Genomic DNA, 17,927 nt, shown 5'->3' with positions numbered 1-17,927 from the left:
ATTTTCCTTTTCTGACATTAGAAATGAAAAAAATATTTCCTTCTGTTATATGGTACAAAACATTTTGGTTTTCCCGGGGGAGGGGTGCCGGGCTCCCCCTCTGGATATGGCCCTGCTGATCATAATCATTACAATTTCAGCTAAGCCTTCCCATTGGGATAATATATCCCTAATATTATTTAAATTAATCTCAATTTACAAGTAATCTCTCAGGTGAATTCTTCTTAAATTTTTCCAGGTTCTTTACATGTTGGTTCGGTTAAATATTACTCGTTTACCGATTTTTTTTTAAATTTTTTTTTCACAGATGCTTTAAAAGTTAATTAGAAACACTTCAATTTTTCTCCCTATAGTCTTTATAAGTTGATTTATAGCTAATTCAACATTATTTTTTGTGGTTAATATTGAGTATAATTTTACTATGCAAATAATTCTTTCTAGTCACATGTTTAACAACTTAAACTAGACAACAAAAATCAAAGTTAAATGGGTGTTAATATCCACTGCTTGACAATCTTATCAAAAACTATCTTCATAGAATAAATTCAACGGATGAAATAATAAACTTACCAAGCTAATAATAAATAGCCATAAGGAAGCACAGGATACAAAAATTGTTCCTGTTAGGGCAAATAATTTTCTAAACACACCAACTTCTGTGATTGATCTAATGGGAGAAAAAAAGACAAACAGTCAGACCTTGATATAACAGGGTGGCAACAGGAACTGAAAAAAATTTCCTTGACTTTCCCCTGAAAGTGTTCACCAAATTTCGCTGATTTACGTTACCAGTGATTATGGTTTCCTCTCTTTGACCTACTTGAAAACCATTGCATGTTTATATGAAATGCAATATTAAAATGGTTTAAGCTGATAATTAAAAATATATTTCAAAATGATGCTTTTTTTTTTTTTTGAAGAAGTAATTCAAAAAAAAAAAAAAAAAACCTGTCAAGTGAACTTTATTGGGGGGGGGATAAAACTATAAAATAGTCTATTAAATTATCTACATGAAAATATTGTATCATATTTAAAACAAATGATTTACTTCCAGTAATCATTTAGCATAAGAATTCTAAGAAACTATTAAAATCACTCTCAAAGACATATGTCTGATTATAATAAAACTAAAAATTTAATCTCTACATAGTGTAAAATGAAGTCTCCAAAAAGCGTCTGTTTGTTTAAAAGCACAAAACTCGAGAACTACCCAGCCAATTTCACTGAAATTTTCACAGTATCTTTCTTTCAGCACCGGAAAGGTTTATAGACCTGTTCAAAAAAAATTCGACGAGTAGTTCTTTTTTTATTCCAATTTAGGCCCAATTTTCACATTAATTCCCAAATATGGGAGTGAAAAATTATTTGCATATATTAATACAGTCGACGCTCATTATAACGACCACACATTATAAAGACCGTCCCATTATAACGACCAGTGGTAAAAGTCCCAACTTTGTTCCTATGAACTCTACGTTAATTTGCTTTCGTTATAACGACCGTTTTGTATCGTCTAATCCAATACAACGACCGAATTCACGGACGCTATTTCTGGTGTTCTTTCCAATAAAATAAGTTTGTAGCTTGAAATGACCTTGATTATTGTTTACGGACATCTGCCTGAAGTTTTCAATGTCAAATACAACTTTTAGAGGGGGTGGGGGGAGGAATTACCATTTACCACAACTAGCACAGAAAAGTAATGGGAGGAAAAATCGAGAAATTTCCAGATTCCTAAGAAAAGGGAGTTGACAGACGTGTTGGTAGTTTGGTGTTTAAATCTAGTGGTTTTTAAGATTTGGGGTTCTCGAGGGACTTTTAAATGTTTCTTAGAAAAGCAAAAAAAAAAAAAAAAAAAAAACACAATTTATCACCTATATCTGAAACGGAAAATAATGTTTTGCAAAAATCACGTCTGCTAAAGAGGCAAACGTCTGTTTTATCTTCAGAAAGTGTAGTGGTAGCAGATTTGTAAGTGTGTAACATTTTCCTCCCTATATTTTCTACTTTAAAAGTTCTTTAATATCCTGTCATAGTATTTTGCACACGATTTTTCTAAAAAACCTATGATAAAAATAATTTGGGCATTTAACTCGAATGTTTGAAAAAGTACCTTTTTTTTAATGGAACAACGGGGCATGCATGATGACTGTGTTTATTTTTTAAAATTACACCTCTTATAACGACCACTCGTTATAAAGACCTTTTTATCTGGAACGGAGATGGTCGTTATATCGAGCGTCGACTGTATTACATATCATTGGAAAGGGTAGAATTTTCTGCATTCTACGTAATTTGTTTTAATGCTCTAACTTAATTACGGCAGGAGTTATTTAGGTTTTTAGCTTGAATTTTTTTAGGCTTAGCTGAAATTTAGGCACTACTTTCTTCAATAAAAATTTTTCAATAAAAAGTGAAGGAGTTGTCTGATAGTTTTCCTTTTGACAACATTGGAAAGATCTGCTTATTTTACTCCAGATCTAACTCGACCTATGGTCGAAAGTTTAACCCTCTATCTCCATTAGAAAAAAGTTACAAGGGAGTTTAAATGGAGTTCAAAAATCTATTCTGTATTCAAGTTTTTAATCATTTTATTTTGTGTTTTCACAGTAATGCTTTTTGAATTCATTTTTTATTTCCATCTTTCTCATTTTATTTTAATTTCTTAAAAGTATTTTAATATCTGTCGCCATTGTTTGGAGTTGAAGTTTTGCAGGATGTTTTTTTTCTTTTCTTTTATTTAAGCCTGATTTTTGAATATACATCACTTGACACAATTTTATTTTTCAAGTAGACAGGGCAAAGCTGGGCAACGCAGTTAGAACTGAAATAATTTTGAATTAAATTTTCAAGCAATATAAGAACTTCTGCATAAATTAAAAGTAATAGTGAAAATATAGAAGTAATGTAATTGTGTAATTTTACTTATGTATATAATAGATATATTTATGTAAAACAAATTGAAACTTTTCATAGGGAGTTATTTAAATCAAGAACTTAGGTTTTAATGACTAAATACAGCATTTTACCTATTAAAAAATAAAAGATTTTACATATATACACACAGTAACTCCATTTCAAACGATTTCATTATGTAGTGAAAAAAATCTTAGATTACGTAGATAACAAAATACTTCGAATTGTAAAAATATATAACAATTAATTTCTATAAAAGAATTTTTAAAGTCTGAAGGGAAAAAAACCTTTGTATAATCTGCGGCGGCAGCAAATAATATGATCAGTGATGCTCCCATCTGTTTTTTTGACGGTATACTCCCAGTAATCCATCACGCACAATATGTGTTTGTGATCATATATGTAATACTAGCTGCGTTGCCCGGCTTTGCCCGGTCCACCTTAAAAATAAAAATTGTGTCAAGTGACCACAATCAGGCGTAAAAAATAAATTAAAAAAAAAACATTATATCCTTTCCAAACAACGACGGCAGATATTAAAATACTTTTAAGAAATTAAATCCAGAAAGATGGATTTAAAATGCGTAACCATGGAAACACAAAATAAGTTTAAGGAATTAAAATGCGAAAGAAAATGGTTCACAATTTGAATGGAATCGAGATTTCTTAAATTTGATTTAAAAATGCTTGTAACTTATTTTCCTTTCGAGATAAAAGCTTATTTTTTTGACCAAAGGTCGAGTTATACAGTCGACTCCCGCTACAACGTGATCCATCTTACGCGAAATGGCTATAACGCGAGTTTTTCAGGAGCAACCAATTTTAGAGCTAAAGCGAATTTCTTGCTCTCAACACGAAAATATTCGGAAAGGAATTATGATGCTGAATTTCGGCTTTGTTATTAACTACCAAACATTGACTTCGTGAATCTACTTTCATCCTTTCAGCATCCCTGACTGTGCAATCGCACTATAAACATAGCTTGATTAGTGTATATATATTACCACTCCTCATTTTACATTTATTTATTAGAAATATGAAAGGCGATGAAATATTGTGGCACCTAGGCACGCTGTTTCATCTAAAGTTTGAAGATGAAAACAAAATGCGAAAGTTGGCGACGATTTAAGAAAAGGTAAAGATTTTTGATCTAGAAAATGGATCGAAGGTAGCACGACAATTTATTGGGGCATGAGTGAATCTTTCATATACGTATAGTTAAAAGTCAAGAGAAGGCAATTTGTATAAGTTCAGACCTTAGTTTTAATATGATGCTCGCAGAGTAGCTTTTAAGCAAAATGCAAATATGAAAGTGGAGTCTGCTCTTGTATTGTAGATTATAGAGACCCAGAAAGAGGGGTGTTACCAAAGATGTAAATGTTATAAAGGTAAATGCGAAGCTGTATTTAAAAATATATTACAATGACGATCAGAGATTGCGCAGCATAAGTCATCTTCAATTTTTAAGACATAAATGTAACTTATTGTATCTACTGTATCTCTCTACTGTAAAACTCTTACAGTGCAGTGCTTTATTATTGCTACATACTGTACGTACCATACTGTTTTAATGTCTCTCTCTCCCAATGACAACTGATTTTGTGCATTGTAACAATATTTTAGGTTGAATAATGCCACTTTTTAAAAAATACGGTCAAAATTCAGCTCTTTATATAAGAAACGGTGATATATAGTTAAAAACGGTCTAAAACAGTTTAAAAGGTGTTGGAAATGTTTAAAATTATTGGGTTAGTTAATAAAAAATCATATACACAACACTTTTCCACAACGCAAAATTTCGACTTACGCGAGGAGTCCTGGAACGCATCCCTCGCGTAAGTCAGGATTCAACTGTATCTGGAGTAAAAAAGGTCGCTTTTTCCAATGGCGTCAAAAAGAAAGCTGTGGGACAATTCCTTGACTTTTTACTGATTTGTTTAATGAAGAAAGTAGTGCCTAAATTTCAGCTAAGCCTAAAAAAATTCGAGCTAAAAACGCAAATAACTCCTGCCGTAATAAAGTTAGAGCATTGAAACAAATTGTGTAAAACACGGTAAATTCTACCCTTTCTAACGATAGGTAATATTAATATGTGCAAGTAATTCTTCACCCCAATATTTGAGAATTTATGTGAAAATTGGACGTAAATTGGAATAAAAAAAGAACTATTCATCAAATTTTATTCGAACTGGTCTGCAAACCTTTTCAGGACTTAAAGGAACAAACTGTGAAAATTTCAGCCCAATCGGCTGGGTAGCTCTCGAGTTTTGCGAGTTCAAACACACAGAGGCTTTTTGAGGTCTTCATTTTATACTATGTAGAGATATCATTATATGGAAATTTTTGAAGCTTGAGAGTATACGCAATATGTCTAAAACATATTTGAGAGTATATGGCATACATGGAGTATACACTATGGAACACCACTGAATATGATAGCAAAAAACAAAGTTAATTTGGATTTAACATTTAGTTTCAGCAATTAAATTTAAAAGGTAAAGAAGTAATAACTGTAAAACTTATATCAAAATTAGTTTAAAAAAATTCTTGAAATTGTGAGCATAGTACGCTAATTACTTTAAGAGGGTGAGCAAAGGCACTAAGGCAGTAATGACCGCTTCTTCTTTGCCTGTAGGGTTCTTTATTTTAGGTAGCATAAAACTTATGAAAGGAAAATTCAAGCTATTGTAAAATAAACAACCCTAAAAGCATGGAAGCAGTCGTAGTTATCGAATCCTGGTAGATTGAGGTTCAATACTTAAGACGTTGAGGAAAAAAAGATACACAAAGATAATTGGTGGATAAAGAGCAGGGAATTACAGTACTTAATTTTTCATAGCATGAAAAAAAAGGAAAAAAAAAACAATCGAATTTCCGTGTATTTTTGTTATTTTTCGCAATTTCCTGACATTTCTCCAATTTTTAGGTTCTGTCGCCGCCGTGTAATAGGTCCCTTGCACATAAAGTTAGTTTACTTTAATCCCGTTTCATTGAATAGCAATCCTATGTTATTAATGAATTATAGGATATATAGCATTGGTCAGGTCTTGAAAACCGTAATCACTTATAAGATCACTTTTGTCTGACTTTCTTCAATGATTTCAGTATCACACAGATTCAATTTTAAGACTTTTCTGTGGTACATGATCTTCTAGAGGTGAAAAGTTATTTTTTCTACAAATGTAACATAAAGTGCAGGTAATGTAGTAGAAGGTGGATATAATGAAAGTGATACTGAAGTGTTGACACAAGCAAACACTCACACAAACCATAAATGTCTTAAGACATTTTGTAAAAATCAAATACACAGTCGAGGCTCGTTATAACCACTCTTGTCCTCCAAACAAAATAGGTTGCCATAAAGAGAGGTCGTTATAATGTATTGCATATTATTCATTCATTTTTTAAAATGCACTAATAATTTCTCATAGTCATGCATCCAAGGGCACCCATATAGGGGGGCAAAGGGAGGGGGCTCAAGCCCCCCCCCTTAGAAATGAGAACTTCCTTGCTTTTAGAGCTTTTTTCTTTGAAAAAATGTATAAAAATATTTCCAGCCATTAATGAATAAGTTATTAAAAATGTCAAATTTTAATATCTCTAATCTGTACTGAAATTGATATTCATTGGTAAAATATTCTGTTAAACAACGGGGAAAATTTTTGAGCCCCCCCCCCCCCTTTAAAATTTTGCATATGGGCACCCTTGCTTGCATCATTTTAAAGAAGAATATATAAAAAAAAAAACTAATGAAAAACTTTTTAAAAAAAATTGCTAGTTTCTTTTTTTAAAAATCTTATTCTGCAATTATTGTAGAAGCTTTCCACTTTTTTGACTTTTTCAAAAGAAAAATATAATTTGTAATGTTTACCATTTGTCTGTGGTACTCATCACTTCTTTGATTGTATACCAACAAAATTCTTTTCAAATGAAATATTTTACCTTTAGAAACATAAAATGTTTAACTATTACTTTTCGAATAGTTAGTTCTGAGGATAATACAAAAATTGAAACTTAGTTTTGGACCTTATATTGGAATGAACGGTTCAGTTTGGACGCTCTAATGGACGGTAAAATAATCTTGCATCTATGGAATGGGAAATGTGACTTCATGTATTGGTCGCTATAACGGAAGGGTCGCAGTAATAGAAGGATGTTCTATAGAGTTGACAGTATGGAGGTATTTTTTTACTTTAGAAAATATGAAGCTTGGAAACATTGTACAACAAATGGAAAAATTGTGGCAGTCCTGTATTTTGGATCATTTTGAGTAAGGCAAGTTGTACTTCAGTACTTTGCTTGAACAATCATATACACCTTGATTCTAAGTTAAATTAAAAAAAAAAATTGATTTTGTTACTTTGAATTGGCTCAACTTATTTAAAAGTTATAATAAACTGATAGTTTTGAACATTAAATTTTACAGAGAATTATATTATTTATATGCAGTAAAACCCCTCTAAAGCAGCCACTAACAGGACAAACATTTTCGTCCATAACAGAGGGGTATCTTCAGGAGAGAGATTTTGCAGTTTTATTTGTTTACTTTACAGTATTCCAGGGTTCATACTCTATTTGGATGAAAAAATTCCATGACTTTTCCAAGACTTTTTCATGACTTCAATGAAAATTTTCATGACCACGTTACACGAAGAGAATAGCACTGTTTAATCTCAAACTTGGTAATATTTGGAAACTACCATTAGCAAAATGTCTATATGAATGCCATAGCCTCATTGAAGCACTTACTTGTAATGGAAAAAATATAAGTGCACACTTAAAAAACTAAACACAATTCTTATTTGTCTTCATCATATAAATTAAAGTAAAGCAAAAATGCTGTGAAGCAAATATGATGATGCTTAAATGTCTGATATTTTTTTTTAAAAACAGGCAGAATGATATTGAATAGGACAAAGGTTGAATGAGTCATCACTAAGTTTCAATAAATTTGCTTCAAAAGTTACCTTTTAGTGTCAACAGTGCCTGTAATCATCCACGTAACTTGACAGTATTTTGGTTCTTTAAAGTAAAGTCATATAGTTTAGTTCTTTATGTTTCTAAACCAGATCTTTTTTGAAAAAACCATTCAGTAATGAATCAATCTTCTGATTCAAAAGTATATTTGTTTTGTTTACAAATTTGCATATTTTCAAATGCATATAATTTACTAGGTTTAGAAATTCCAGAACACGTTTAATTCCCGACATTGAACGTAGCAGTGGGTCGCATGGATTAGTTTTGCGTGCCGTACGTTGGGCACTACTGTTTTAGAGATTAGAATTCCTCTTTTTCTGTATTCTATCGCCTGACTTAAGATCTTTATTTCCTAAAACATTCAACAAATTAAGAAAAACTCTGATAAATTTGATAATAAATTCCTTACGAGTGATGGAATCGAACTCGCATGCAATTGAATTGTTTTTTTTTTTTTTTTTTTGAGTGGGCGTGGCAAAACTAAGATCGTGAAATTTTGCTACTACAGAATATGAAACATAAGAAAAATTGAAAATAACAGAAAATTCAAAATAAGTGATGTCCAGGCAGTAAAATCACATCGCAAAAAATGGCACGTGGCTGTGACAGAAGTGGATGCAATGAAATTTCAAAATTCAGATTTGATTTTTGGATCGTTCAATTTTCCACTTTTAATAGCTTTTATGTGCTATACTGTTAAATCACTCAAGATTTCTAATGCTCCTTTAGCTACTGTTCCTTATTCTCTTTGTCCAGGACATTTTTTCATGACTTGGAATAAATTTCCATGACTTTCAATGAAAATTTCAATTTTCCATGACTTTTCCAGGTCTGAAATTCTGTTATTTTTTTTCCATGACTTTCCAGGATTTCCATGACCCGTACGAACCCTGGTATTCATTTTTTACACCCAACTTAAATATTTTTATAATATACACTTTAAGGTGTCTCTAACGAGATAGTAATGATCTGGCGACGAGATAGTAATGATCAACGCTATTTTATCAGATAACGTTACATCAAGTTGTGTTTATAAAACTTAATAGATGCACTATCGACTGCAAACTTTCAGATTTATCATCGCCACAAAATTTTCCACTCTGACAAACTCTTTTTTTGAACTCAACACAATGAAAGCAATTTGCTATTGTTTCAGTTATAATCCCCCTCCAACTGTATTTTACACAGCTGATTGCATGCGAAACGTCAACAGTTTTGAGCACTTCACTCATTCTTTGTTTTGTTGGTCAAATGCGTTAAATCTAGCATATTTTTCTAGCATTAAATTCCGCCGTCCATAAGTTGACATTTTGAGGTTGTGTTTGCTAACAATAAGATAGTCTCTATATTGTTAACCAATGTGTTGAGTCTCATTGGTCTATTAAGATAACATGCCTCTTTCTATAGCAATTATTTTATCCAAAATCAAATGCCAATCTGACAAAATACTGGTTCACTGGTTGTCATCCCTCCAGGTTCATTCATTTGAATGCCAGTCAATTTGTAAATGATTTAAATCCAGACATTTAAAGCACTGGAGTCTGGTTCTTTCTGGATGAAAAAAGGTTTCAATTTCATGGTATTTATGGTGCTCATAAAAATTGTTAAATGTCTTTAGAAAATTTTTCACCAGAGTAGCTTTTTGTCTGCTAAGATGGTTTTATCCTGCCAAACTCTATAAATCAATGTGTCAGGAGGGATTTTACTGCACATGCTTATGATATGAATTGGTTATAAGGCCAGTTTTGGGAAGTCCAGAGGGATGATCTTATGTCGAGGTCCAACTGTATGTGGCATTAATTCAACCAAACTAAATGTGGAACATTTTTCAAAATATGTTATCATTAAAGTATAAAAAAACTTCACTTACCTGTACAGAGCTATGACAATGTTTAAAGAAAGGGATATTACTCCAATGGATATGGAAATAGGAATAATTTCTTTTAAAAAGGTACGAAATTCAGCTGCAGAAAATGCTAAGGGTAAAAAGAAAACATATATTACATAACTAAACAGATAAAATTAGAATGAATTAAGAATGCAAAGCTAGAGGAGTTATTGCATTTCTTTAAAGGATAGCATAAAATTAGATGGTAATTTTGACAGAAAACATTTTAAAGTACACTCTAAGTATCGTATTACCTCGCATTATCCGGCATGCCGCAAAATTCGGGGGTCACGAGATTTTCTATAACACTTGCCTAGTCTTTTCCGGTATGCCGGAAAAATTGAGGTTAAGGGGGAAAACCCATAAAATATATATGTTCAGCTTAAAAATAATATAAGTTCTACACATATCTTATTAGTATTAATAAACAGTTTAATTTTGTAAAATATTTACTAACAATGCCATTTGTTATTTTAACAAGAAAGATATTTTTTAATAAAGAATAATTTGAATTAATAAAAATTAAATTAAATCTAAGCAAACATTTAAGCAGTAATTTACCGCCCCTAAACCAGTGTTAAAGAATTCACCATAGCTATTCAATAAATAAAAATGAAACTTACCTGTCTAAAAGGAATCACCTAAAATAATTTATTAAAAAAATTTTGAACATTTTGCAGTACAATCATTTTTTCTGAATTGATTACTTTACTGGCATATAATTAAATCCATTAATAATGACCTACCATAAATAACAAGCACATATTTAAGCAATACACAATTTTTTGAAAGAAGGTTACTTTCGGGATTTATTATTTTTTCCTTACAGGGGTTTGCTTACTGATTGGAACTGAATAGGGAAGTTTACTTTTGTTTTGTTGCAAAATAAACCTCAAATTATCGGGCATGCCATAAAATTCGAAATTCCTGGCATGCTGGTCAACCTCGCTTTTTTCCGGCATGCTGGTTAATGCGGAGTAATACTGTAGTAACATATGGAACATCTGCAGTAGTAAAAATTTTTAAAATATATATCCATAATAATAGAACAAAACCAAATAATTATATACTGATCTCATTTTTAAGATTTGATATTTATTTTGACTTTAAACTTAAGATAGAATCACGCAGAAAACAGAATTCACTTTCAAAATAACTACTTATATTAAACAAAAACAACAAAAATATATACGTATATTAGAACTAAGGAACCTTTGTTTTAAAAAGAAAAATAAATATATATAATGTTAAATAAAGACAAATTTTTCCTTGCAAAACACATGCAATCTGAAGATATGCACCCCAATAGATGAAACACATTAATCAAACTCATTTTGTTGGTTGTCTACATCTAAAAACTTACATCTAGCGATTGCAATACAGGAACAAAAATACAATACGATATTAGGTATTTTTTTAATGTGATGCCAGAATACAGATACTAGAAATTTCTCTCTCTCAAAAAAAAGGGGGATAAAAAATATACATGTTTTGTTGCCACATTTCATAATTTTATGCAAAAATGCATAAAACTATGCAAAAACTATTTTAATGCGATTAAATATAAAATAGGAAAATCTCTCAACAGCTGCTTGCCAGTATCATGGGGAAAATTATTGGAAAATTATGAGGAAAAGCATTACGAAAAAAAGAAAAGTGCTCCAAAGAAGAACCGATAAGAGAGAATATTAGGTTTTTAATCTTTTAATAAATACTTCCGCCAATTTAAGCTACACAGCTATACCACATTGCTAAACATGTAGCCTAGAAAATTACGAAGCTGTTGATACTTAGTTTAATGCTCAGTTTTCTGTCGTTCACCAGGTGTAGCAATGAGATAGTCACATGAATCAATGTTTATTACAGTCGAACCTGTCTATTTCAAATTTTACGGGAAAGAAAAAACATTCGAGATATAGAGGTTTTGAGATACAGAGGTTTTGAGAAACTTATTGAAATTAGGAATCTGATGATGAAAATTTGAATTTTATACATGCGAAAGATTAAAATTCTTCCGTATTAGTTTTATAAGGAATTTATTCTACTATTTTATACTAAGCACTTTATTGCAAGTTTAAGGAATCATTTTGACAGTAATGAAATTTTAAGCATACCTTTTGCAAGCAAAATAGTCTTTTATTGTTTTTCGGTGCCTGATTGTTTTAGATTCAACCATCCTCTTGAGGTTGGCAATGGCTGAAAATCCATCTTGGCCTATACATACTTCACTTTGGCGGCAATTTCATTTTTCTTATTAATAGATTGCCATCCAAAAATTCAAGAATTTTCACTTTTTCGTCATTTGAAAAAATCTTAAGCTTTCTTTTCAAGCCTATCATCTCGGGTTTTCTACGCAATCACAACTTCAAGCAAGAGATCAATCACGGAACAGTACCTAAACCAGATAGTGAAACGGGTTTTAATTTGAATGACCTTTAACCACGAACTTGAAAAAGTCACCCCACATGTCAAATCTGTCAAGCCAAGGCCTCTCCTCATTGTCCCATTCTCTGCCCTCTGCTCTGCTACCAAGAAAGCGCTCGAAATGACTGTCCCTTCGTTAGTCTTCTTTGAAAAAATAATACCTGGGCGCATTTCTCTTTTTTTACACTGCCCTCTCTGCCCTTGAGGACAATGCTACTGTTTCTGTGTTTAAGGAAAGTTGTTGTTTTGAAGATTGCTAGACTTCGAATTCAAAAATGTCAACATTGCTGGAATTCAAGATACAGAGGTATTCGGGATTTTTTTCGAGATAAACATGGGAAATACATTGAATTTTAGCTGCAAATGCAGGAAAATTAAAAAATTTCGGCACGGCTTTGCACGTAGTAGAAAATTAAAGGGTATTTTCGTTCGCCTGTATATTTACAAAAGATGCACGGTGAATTTTTTGCTGAATGATTTGCCCATGTTACGGTTCCACGTAATGATAACTTGGTAATTTACTCGTCCATCTTATGATAATATTGCTCGGGAAAATGTTCTTAAAATTGGAATAGAAAAAGAATAAAATTGAATTTTCGAAAAATTGCTTTGAGGTGCACACCCCCATACTACAGACTAACTTTGTGCCAAATTTCATGAAAATCGGCCAAAGGGTCTAGGCGTCATGCGCGTCACAGTGATCCAGACATCCTCCAGACAGAGAGACTTTCAGCTTTATTATTAGTAAAGATAAAGAAGATGAGCAATACCATGGGTAACTGATTGTCATTTTTAGAGCAAAATTGTATTTTTCAACATTCAATGCGAAATATACATTATGCAACCCAATCTTTTCTCCTGGATTATTGTATTTTTTAAGCTGAATTTAATGGTATAATTGAAGTCTTGATATATACGCAGGTCAGTCAGAAAGTTAGTTGCACTTCTTCGTAAATCTGTTCCATCTAAAACAATTTTGACGAAATTCTGTGGCAATACTTCAGACATGTACCTTTATTGTGTGATGTAGCCGCTTCTCCAAGACAAGTTCAGTTTTTCTGATTATCAGTCGCAAACATGTCTCGACAGCTGCAAGTAGTGTCCAAATTGGAAATGCGTGAAGTGATTCAATTTTGTGTGGACGTACAGATATTGATAAGGCTGAGCGCGAGAAAAGACCAAGTTTAGGTGGGAAGTGTGGGATCACCTTCCCAAGTCAACCTAACCTTTCACCTCCTGACTTTGACGTTTTTGGTCCCATAAAACAGGAACTTTCAAAGTGATGATGCCATTCCGATGACGAAGTGAAAGCTGCAACCCAACAATGGGACATTGGACGGGATTTCTTTGCAAAAGGCACCTAAAAACTTGTAAGCCTCGACAAATGCTTAAATAACTGAGGTGGTTACGTTTAAAGGTAGATTTTGAATGGGACTTTAAGATAACAATAAGTTATTGTAAAATTTCAATCCTGTTTTTGTTTTCTTGAGCAATGCAACTAACTTTCTGACTGACCCTCGTATTTTGGATGAAATATATATAAAAAGCACGGTAACTGACTGATATTATACTTTTTAAAATGTCCATCAATTACCTAGTTTTTAACAAATTTTTAAAAACCAACCAAAACACATTTCCAGAATTCAATTATACCATTAAATTTAGCTTAAAAAATAAAATAATCCAGCAGAAAAGATCGTTTGCACAACGTATATTTACTTATTTGCTCTAAAAATTCAGTCAGATCCCCATGGAATTCCCCATATGCAGTGGACTCTCTCTATTCTGAACACTCAGGGGACCAAACAAAAATGTTCAGATCATAGAGGTGTTCATTATAGAGGGAGACTAGATAATGCATATGTATTCACCGGGACCATCAAAATGTGTTCAGAATATTGGGGCGTTCACATTAGAGTGTATTCTGATAGGGGAAGTCGATTGAATATGTATAATAATGAATTGCTGTATCGTTGTAATAAGTTATTCATAGTACAAACCCATTTGTAATTATACTTTAAATTAACTTATACTGAAGAGTAAGTGAGTAATCAAGGAAGTGGAAAAAAATTTAAAAAAAAGGTGCACATAAACCCACGAAAATGAGAGACATCACTTGTATTCTTTACCACAAAAAACAACCATCAAGTAATATCTCTCTCTCTCTTTTCTTTGCAATATAGTACATTGTGTGAAAACTTTCAAACTACATTATGACATTCGAATAACATACATACCTATTTTGCTATCTACAGACCAATCTGGTAAAATTTTCAATGAGAAATATTTCACAGTTCCATAACAAATAGCAAGGATTACAACAGTTTCTACAGCAAAGCATAGAATTCTTTTAGTCCACTTTAATGCTGTACTTCCACTTGTTTTGCTAGCTAAATAGAAAGAGAAAATGTTTTTTTTCTCTTTTTAAATCAAAATTTCTAAGTTATTTCCATAAATTCTTTGGCATGATATAACAGGAATGGTTAAAATCAATTCCAACTAATTTGTAAAAGTAAAATTCAACCCAAAACTACAAAACAACAAAAACAATAAACATTTTAAAATAAAATTTAAGAATTTCCAACATTTTGTGCATAAAACATCATCAGAGCAATTAAAAAGATTTTCAAGGAATCAGACAGTGAGTTATTGTGAACTATTCATGTGACTTCTTGGACAAAATTTAAGTTTCATGATTTTTTGACCTGAACTCACGTTAATGCTCTTTGTACTTTTCCACATTGAAAAGTATGTTAAACAGTTCAAGTTTTCACGAATGAAAAAAAAAAACTTAAAACATATTTCAAATAAAATATTTTTAAAAAATACAAAGCATGCAAAAAAGATTAAATGTTTTGATACAAACCTGGAGTAGGTCGCCCAACTAAACTTAACAGAAAGTCATCATCAACCAAGGAAAGACACATTACAATGGTTAATAAGTTGAAAAAATTGAAGTTTCCAGTTAATATTATTAGAAATTGGAAAAATATCTGAAAAAAGAAGTAAGCTTTAGATTTCGAAAATCAAAAAAATATTAATAAAATATTTCAGCAACAATAAGACATTCAAAATATTTAAGTAAATTACTTTTGTATTTTTATAAGTGTAAAAGAAAAAAATCTTACTACTATTATATAAGTGAAAGTTTGTCTGTATGGATGTTTGTTACTCTTTCACGCAAAATCTTACTACTATTATATATGCAAAAGTTTGTCTGTATGGATGTTTGTTACTCTTTCACGCAAAATCTTACTACTATTATATATGCGGAAGTTTGTCTGTATGGATGTTTGTTACTCTTTCACGCAAAAACTACCGAATGGATTTTGATGAAACTTTACAATAATATAGCTTATGCATCAGAATAACACTTAGAGTATGTTTCGTCCCGTTATGGGGGGCAAACCCCCATTTGTGTATTATTGCCCCCCATAGGGAGGCAATAATACACAAATTTCATACAAATTCTCTAATATGAGAGTGAAAAAATACTTGCACATACTAACATTATATGTCCACCGAAAGCTCTGATTTTTCTGCTGAAGATGGCACCTGTTCCAAATTTCTAAGTAGAATAAAAAACTAATTGTGAGCTTTTTAGCTCCATGCTCGAAGGCTTTCCTCAACTCAATATAGTATTTAGTGTATCATCTCAACTCCGTGTCGATAGCGAAAATTGTATTGTCGACTATTTTTGCTTTTCGTCTGACTGTTCAAGGCTTTTTTCAAGTTAAATCTTAAAGTAACATCTTTGCACAAGATTAGAAAATGATACATGGATTTGGCTGATTATTTTCCAGTTTAACGCACCTTTGAGGCAATTAATGTTTTTTTTTTTTACTTTATTTGTGTTGACTGGGTGCTTGATCGACCAACAGGAATTTCGCCAAACTTTTTTCGCGGAATCATTTCAATAGCTAAAGCATTAGACAATTTTTTGAATTGTCGCTGTTTTTGAAGCTAAAAACTATGCGAATACTGTTTCTCGGTTTTCCCCATGTAACCAAAACATCGTCATTTCATTAATATTTCTTTCTTTATATTATTTGTTAACATGTAAAATGATCCACCAACTAAATTAGCAAACTCATAATCAGCACACATTTGCGCACCATTTCAAATAATTGCCAAATTTTACTACTTATTTTGGAAACATTTCAGGTAGCATCATTTTATAGTCACCAGAAGTATTTCAGTATTTGGCGACACTATCTCTTCGGTGAAAATTAGTAACACACAGTTTTACAAAATAGGGAGGGGGAAAATTATCAAAGGTATCCCAAAACGATTACCGCAAATTTGTTAACATTTTGAATCACGGTAAGGGATTACAGGCGGCTACATTTTTTTTAAAGTTTGTACTTCAATAGCAATATAGAGAATTTTAGAATATGTTCAAAAAAAAAAAAAAAAGAATCTTTTGAAACAAGTGAAATTTAATTTCATATTTTGGAAATTTCTCAAATTTGTATGTTCTTAACTGTCGTTTTTTCATTTCTAAAAGAGTACAATTTTGTTCTTCATACTTATTGCCATTTTACTTTTATGGGTAAGGAAGAAGCTCGATTCATAATCATGTCAAACCGGTGTGCTTTGATTTTATCAGTTACAGAAGAAAACGAATAAAAGTAGCTATTGTTTTTCATAATTATTACTGACCCAGGCAACGCCGGATATTTTTGCTATGCGCAATAATCTGGTAACTAAATAAAGAAAGTTATTAAACAGTCTGCCCCACCTACCCCCAGTTACCGTCGAAAGAAGATTTATTTTTCGCCAGGAACTGCCAAATGCATGCAAAATATTTTCTTCATAGCGTCTTCTGTTCGGAATTAAAAATCATTCTTATGAATATAGATTTTAAGCAAACATTTTACGCAGTTTTATAAAGTTGGCAAGTCTCTGGCAAATGTCTAGTTGGTGTATATATTTATTTGTGGTCCTTTGGCGACAAATAATGGATTTATTATTTTACATTTTACACTGCTTTTAATTGCAAAAATAGAAAATGAAATTAAACAAAATGATATTTTAAAAACTTATTCGATAGGCAGAGTTATGATAACGTGGTCGGGACGTGTTCAAAAATCTTGGCGTTACAAGCATCACAAAAGTTGCATTAAAATGTAAAAATTTTGCAAAATTAATTTTCGTTAAAAAATTTCATTAAATACTATGTGTCAGGTATTGAAGTTAAAATTAATCCGCCAAATTAGTGAAACAACACGCTCAAATGACATTAAAACTACTAATCAAATGTAAATTAATTCGCCAAATATTTTTTTATCATCTCCAGTCTCATTAGGCGACTACTTTAGCGCATTGCCGAAATATTGTAAACTTTTATGAAACTTTTAAATTTCCTTTTTTCATTTGTGTGTGTGTTTCTGAGGATAAATGATGTTAATTAGGATGTTGTGGACTTAATATCCCTACTTGAATGACAACAATGGATAATATTGTTCTGTCTTTTTTTTCCCTTTTTTAAAATTTTTTTATTTGTTTTTTACGCTATCGGACCTGTACTGATGAAGATTTTTGGAATTAATCATGACGGAGATCTTCAGAGGGAGATGTTATTTGAAAACACTGATATCATCATTCTAATAGAGATTTTAGGGAATGTTTCTCTTTACGAAACGAAAAGATTTTTGTACCAATGTACTCATTTAAATGGGAAATTAAAAAAAGAAACTTACTCTGATTTTAGTGGTATTTT

The 17,927-nt window shown here is 31.5% G+C and overlaps 1 protein-coding gene across 1 annotated transcript in view; it reads right to left on the bottom strand.

The window, feature by feature from the left end:
• Nucleotides 1–17,927, bottom strand: part of LOC129217058 (lipase maturation factor 2-like) — a 64,901-nt gene that overhangs the window by 24,262 nt on the left and 22,712 nt on the right. The window contains exons 7-10 of the mRNA XM_054851303.1: nucleotides 15,072–15,198; nucleotides 14,443–14,595; nucleotides 9,764–9,869; nucleotides 571–667 (exon numbers count right to left, since the gene is read on the bottom strand). Coding sequence (XP_054707278.1) covers nucleotides 571–667; nucleotides 9,764–9,869; nucleotides 14,443–14,595; nucleotides 15,072–15,198 — 483 coding nt within the window. The remainder of the gene's footprint in view (nucleotides 1–570; nucleotides 668–9,763; nucleotides 9,870–14,442; nucleotides 14,596–15,071; nucleotides 15,199–17,927) is intronic.

Source organism: Uloborus diversus, chromosome 2 (assembly GCF_026930045.1).
Source record: "Uloborus diversus isolate 005 chromosome 2, Udiv.v.3.1, whole genome shotgun sequence".
Taxonomy (NCBI): domain Eukaryota; kingdom Metazoa; phylum Arthropoda; class Arachnida; order Araneae; family Uloboridae; genus Uloborus; species Uloborus diversus.
Note: the sequence above shows the minus strand (reverse complement) of the source record. Positions and strands in the feature narration are given on the sequence as shown.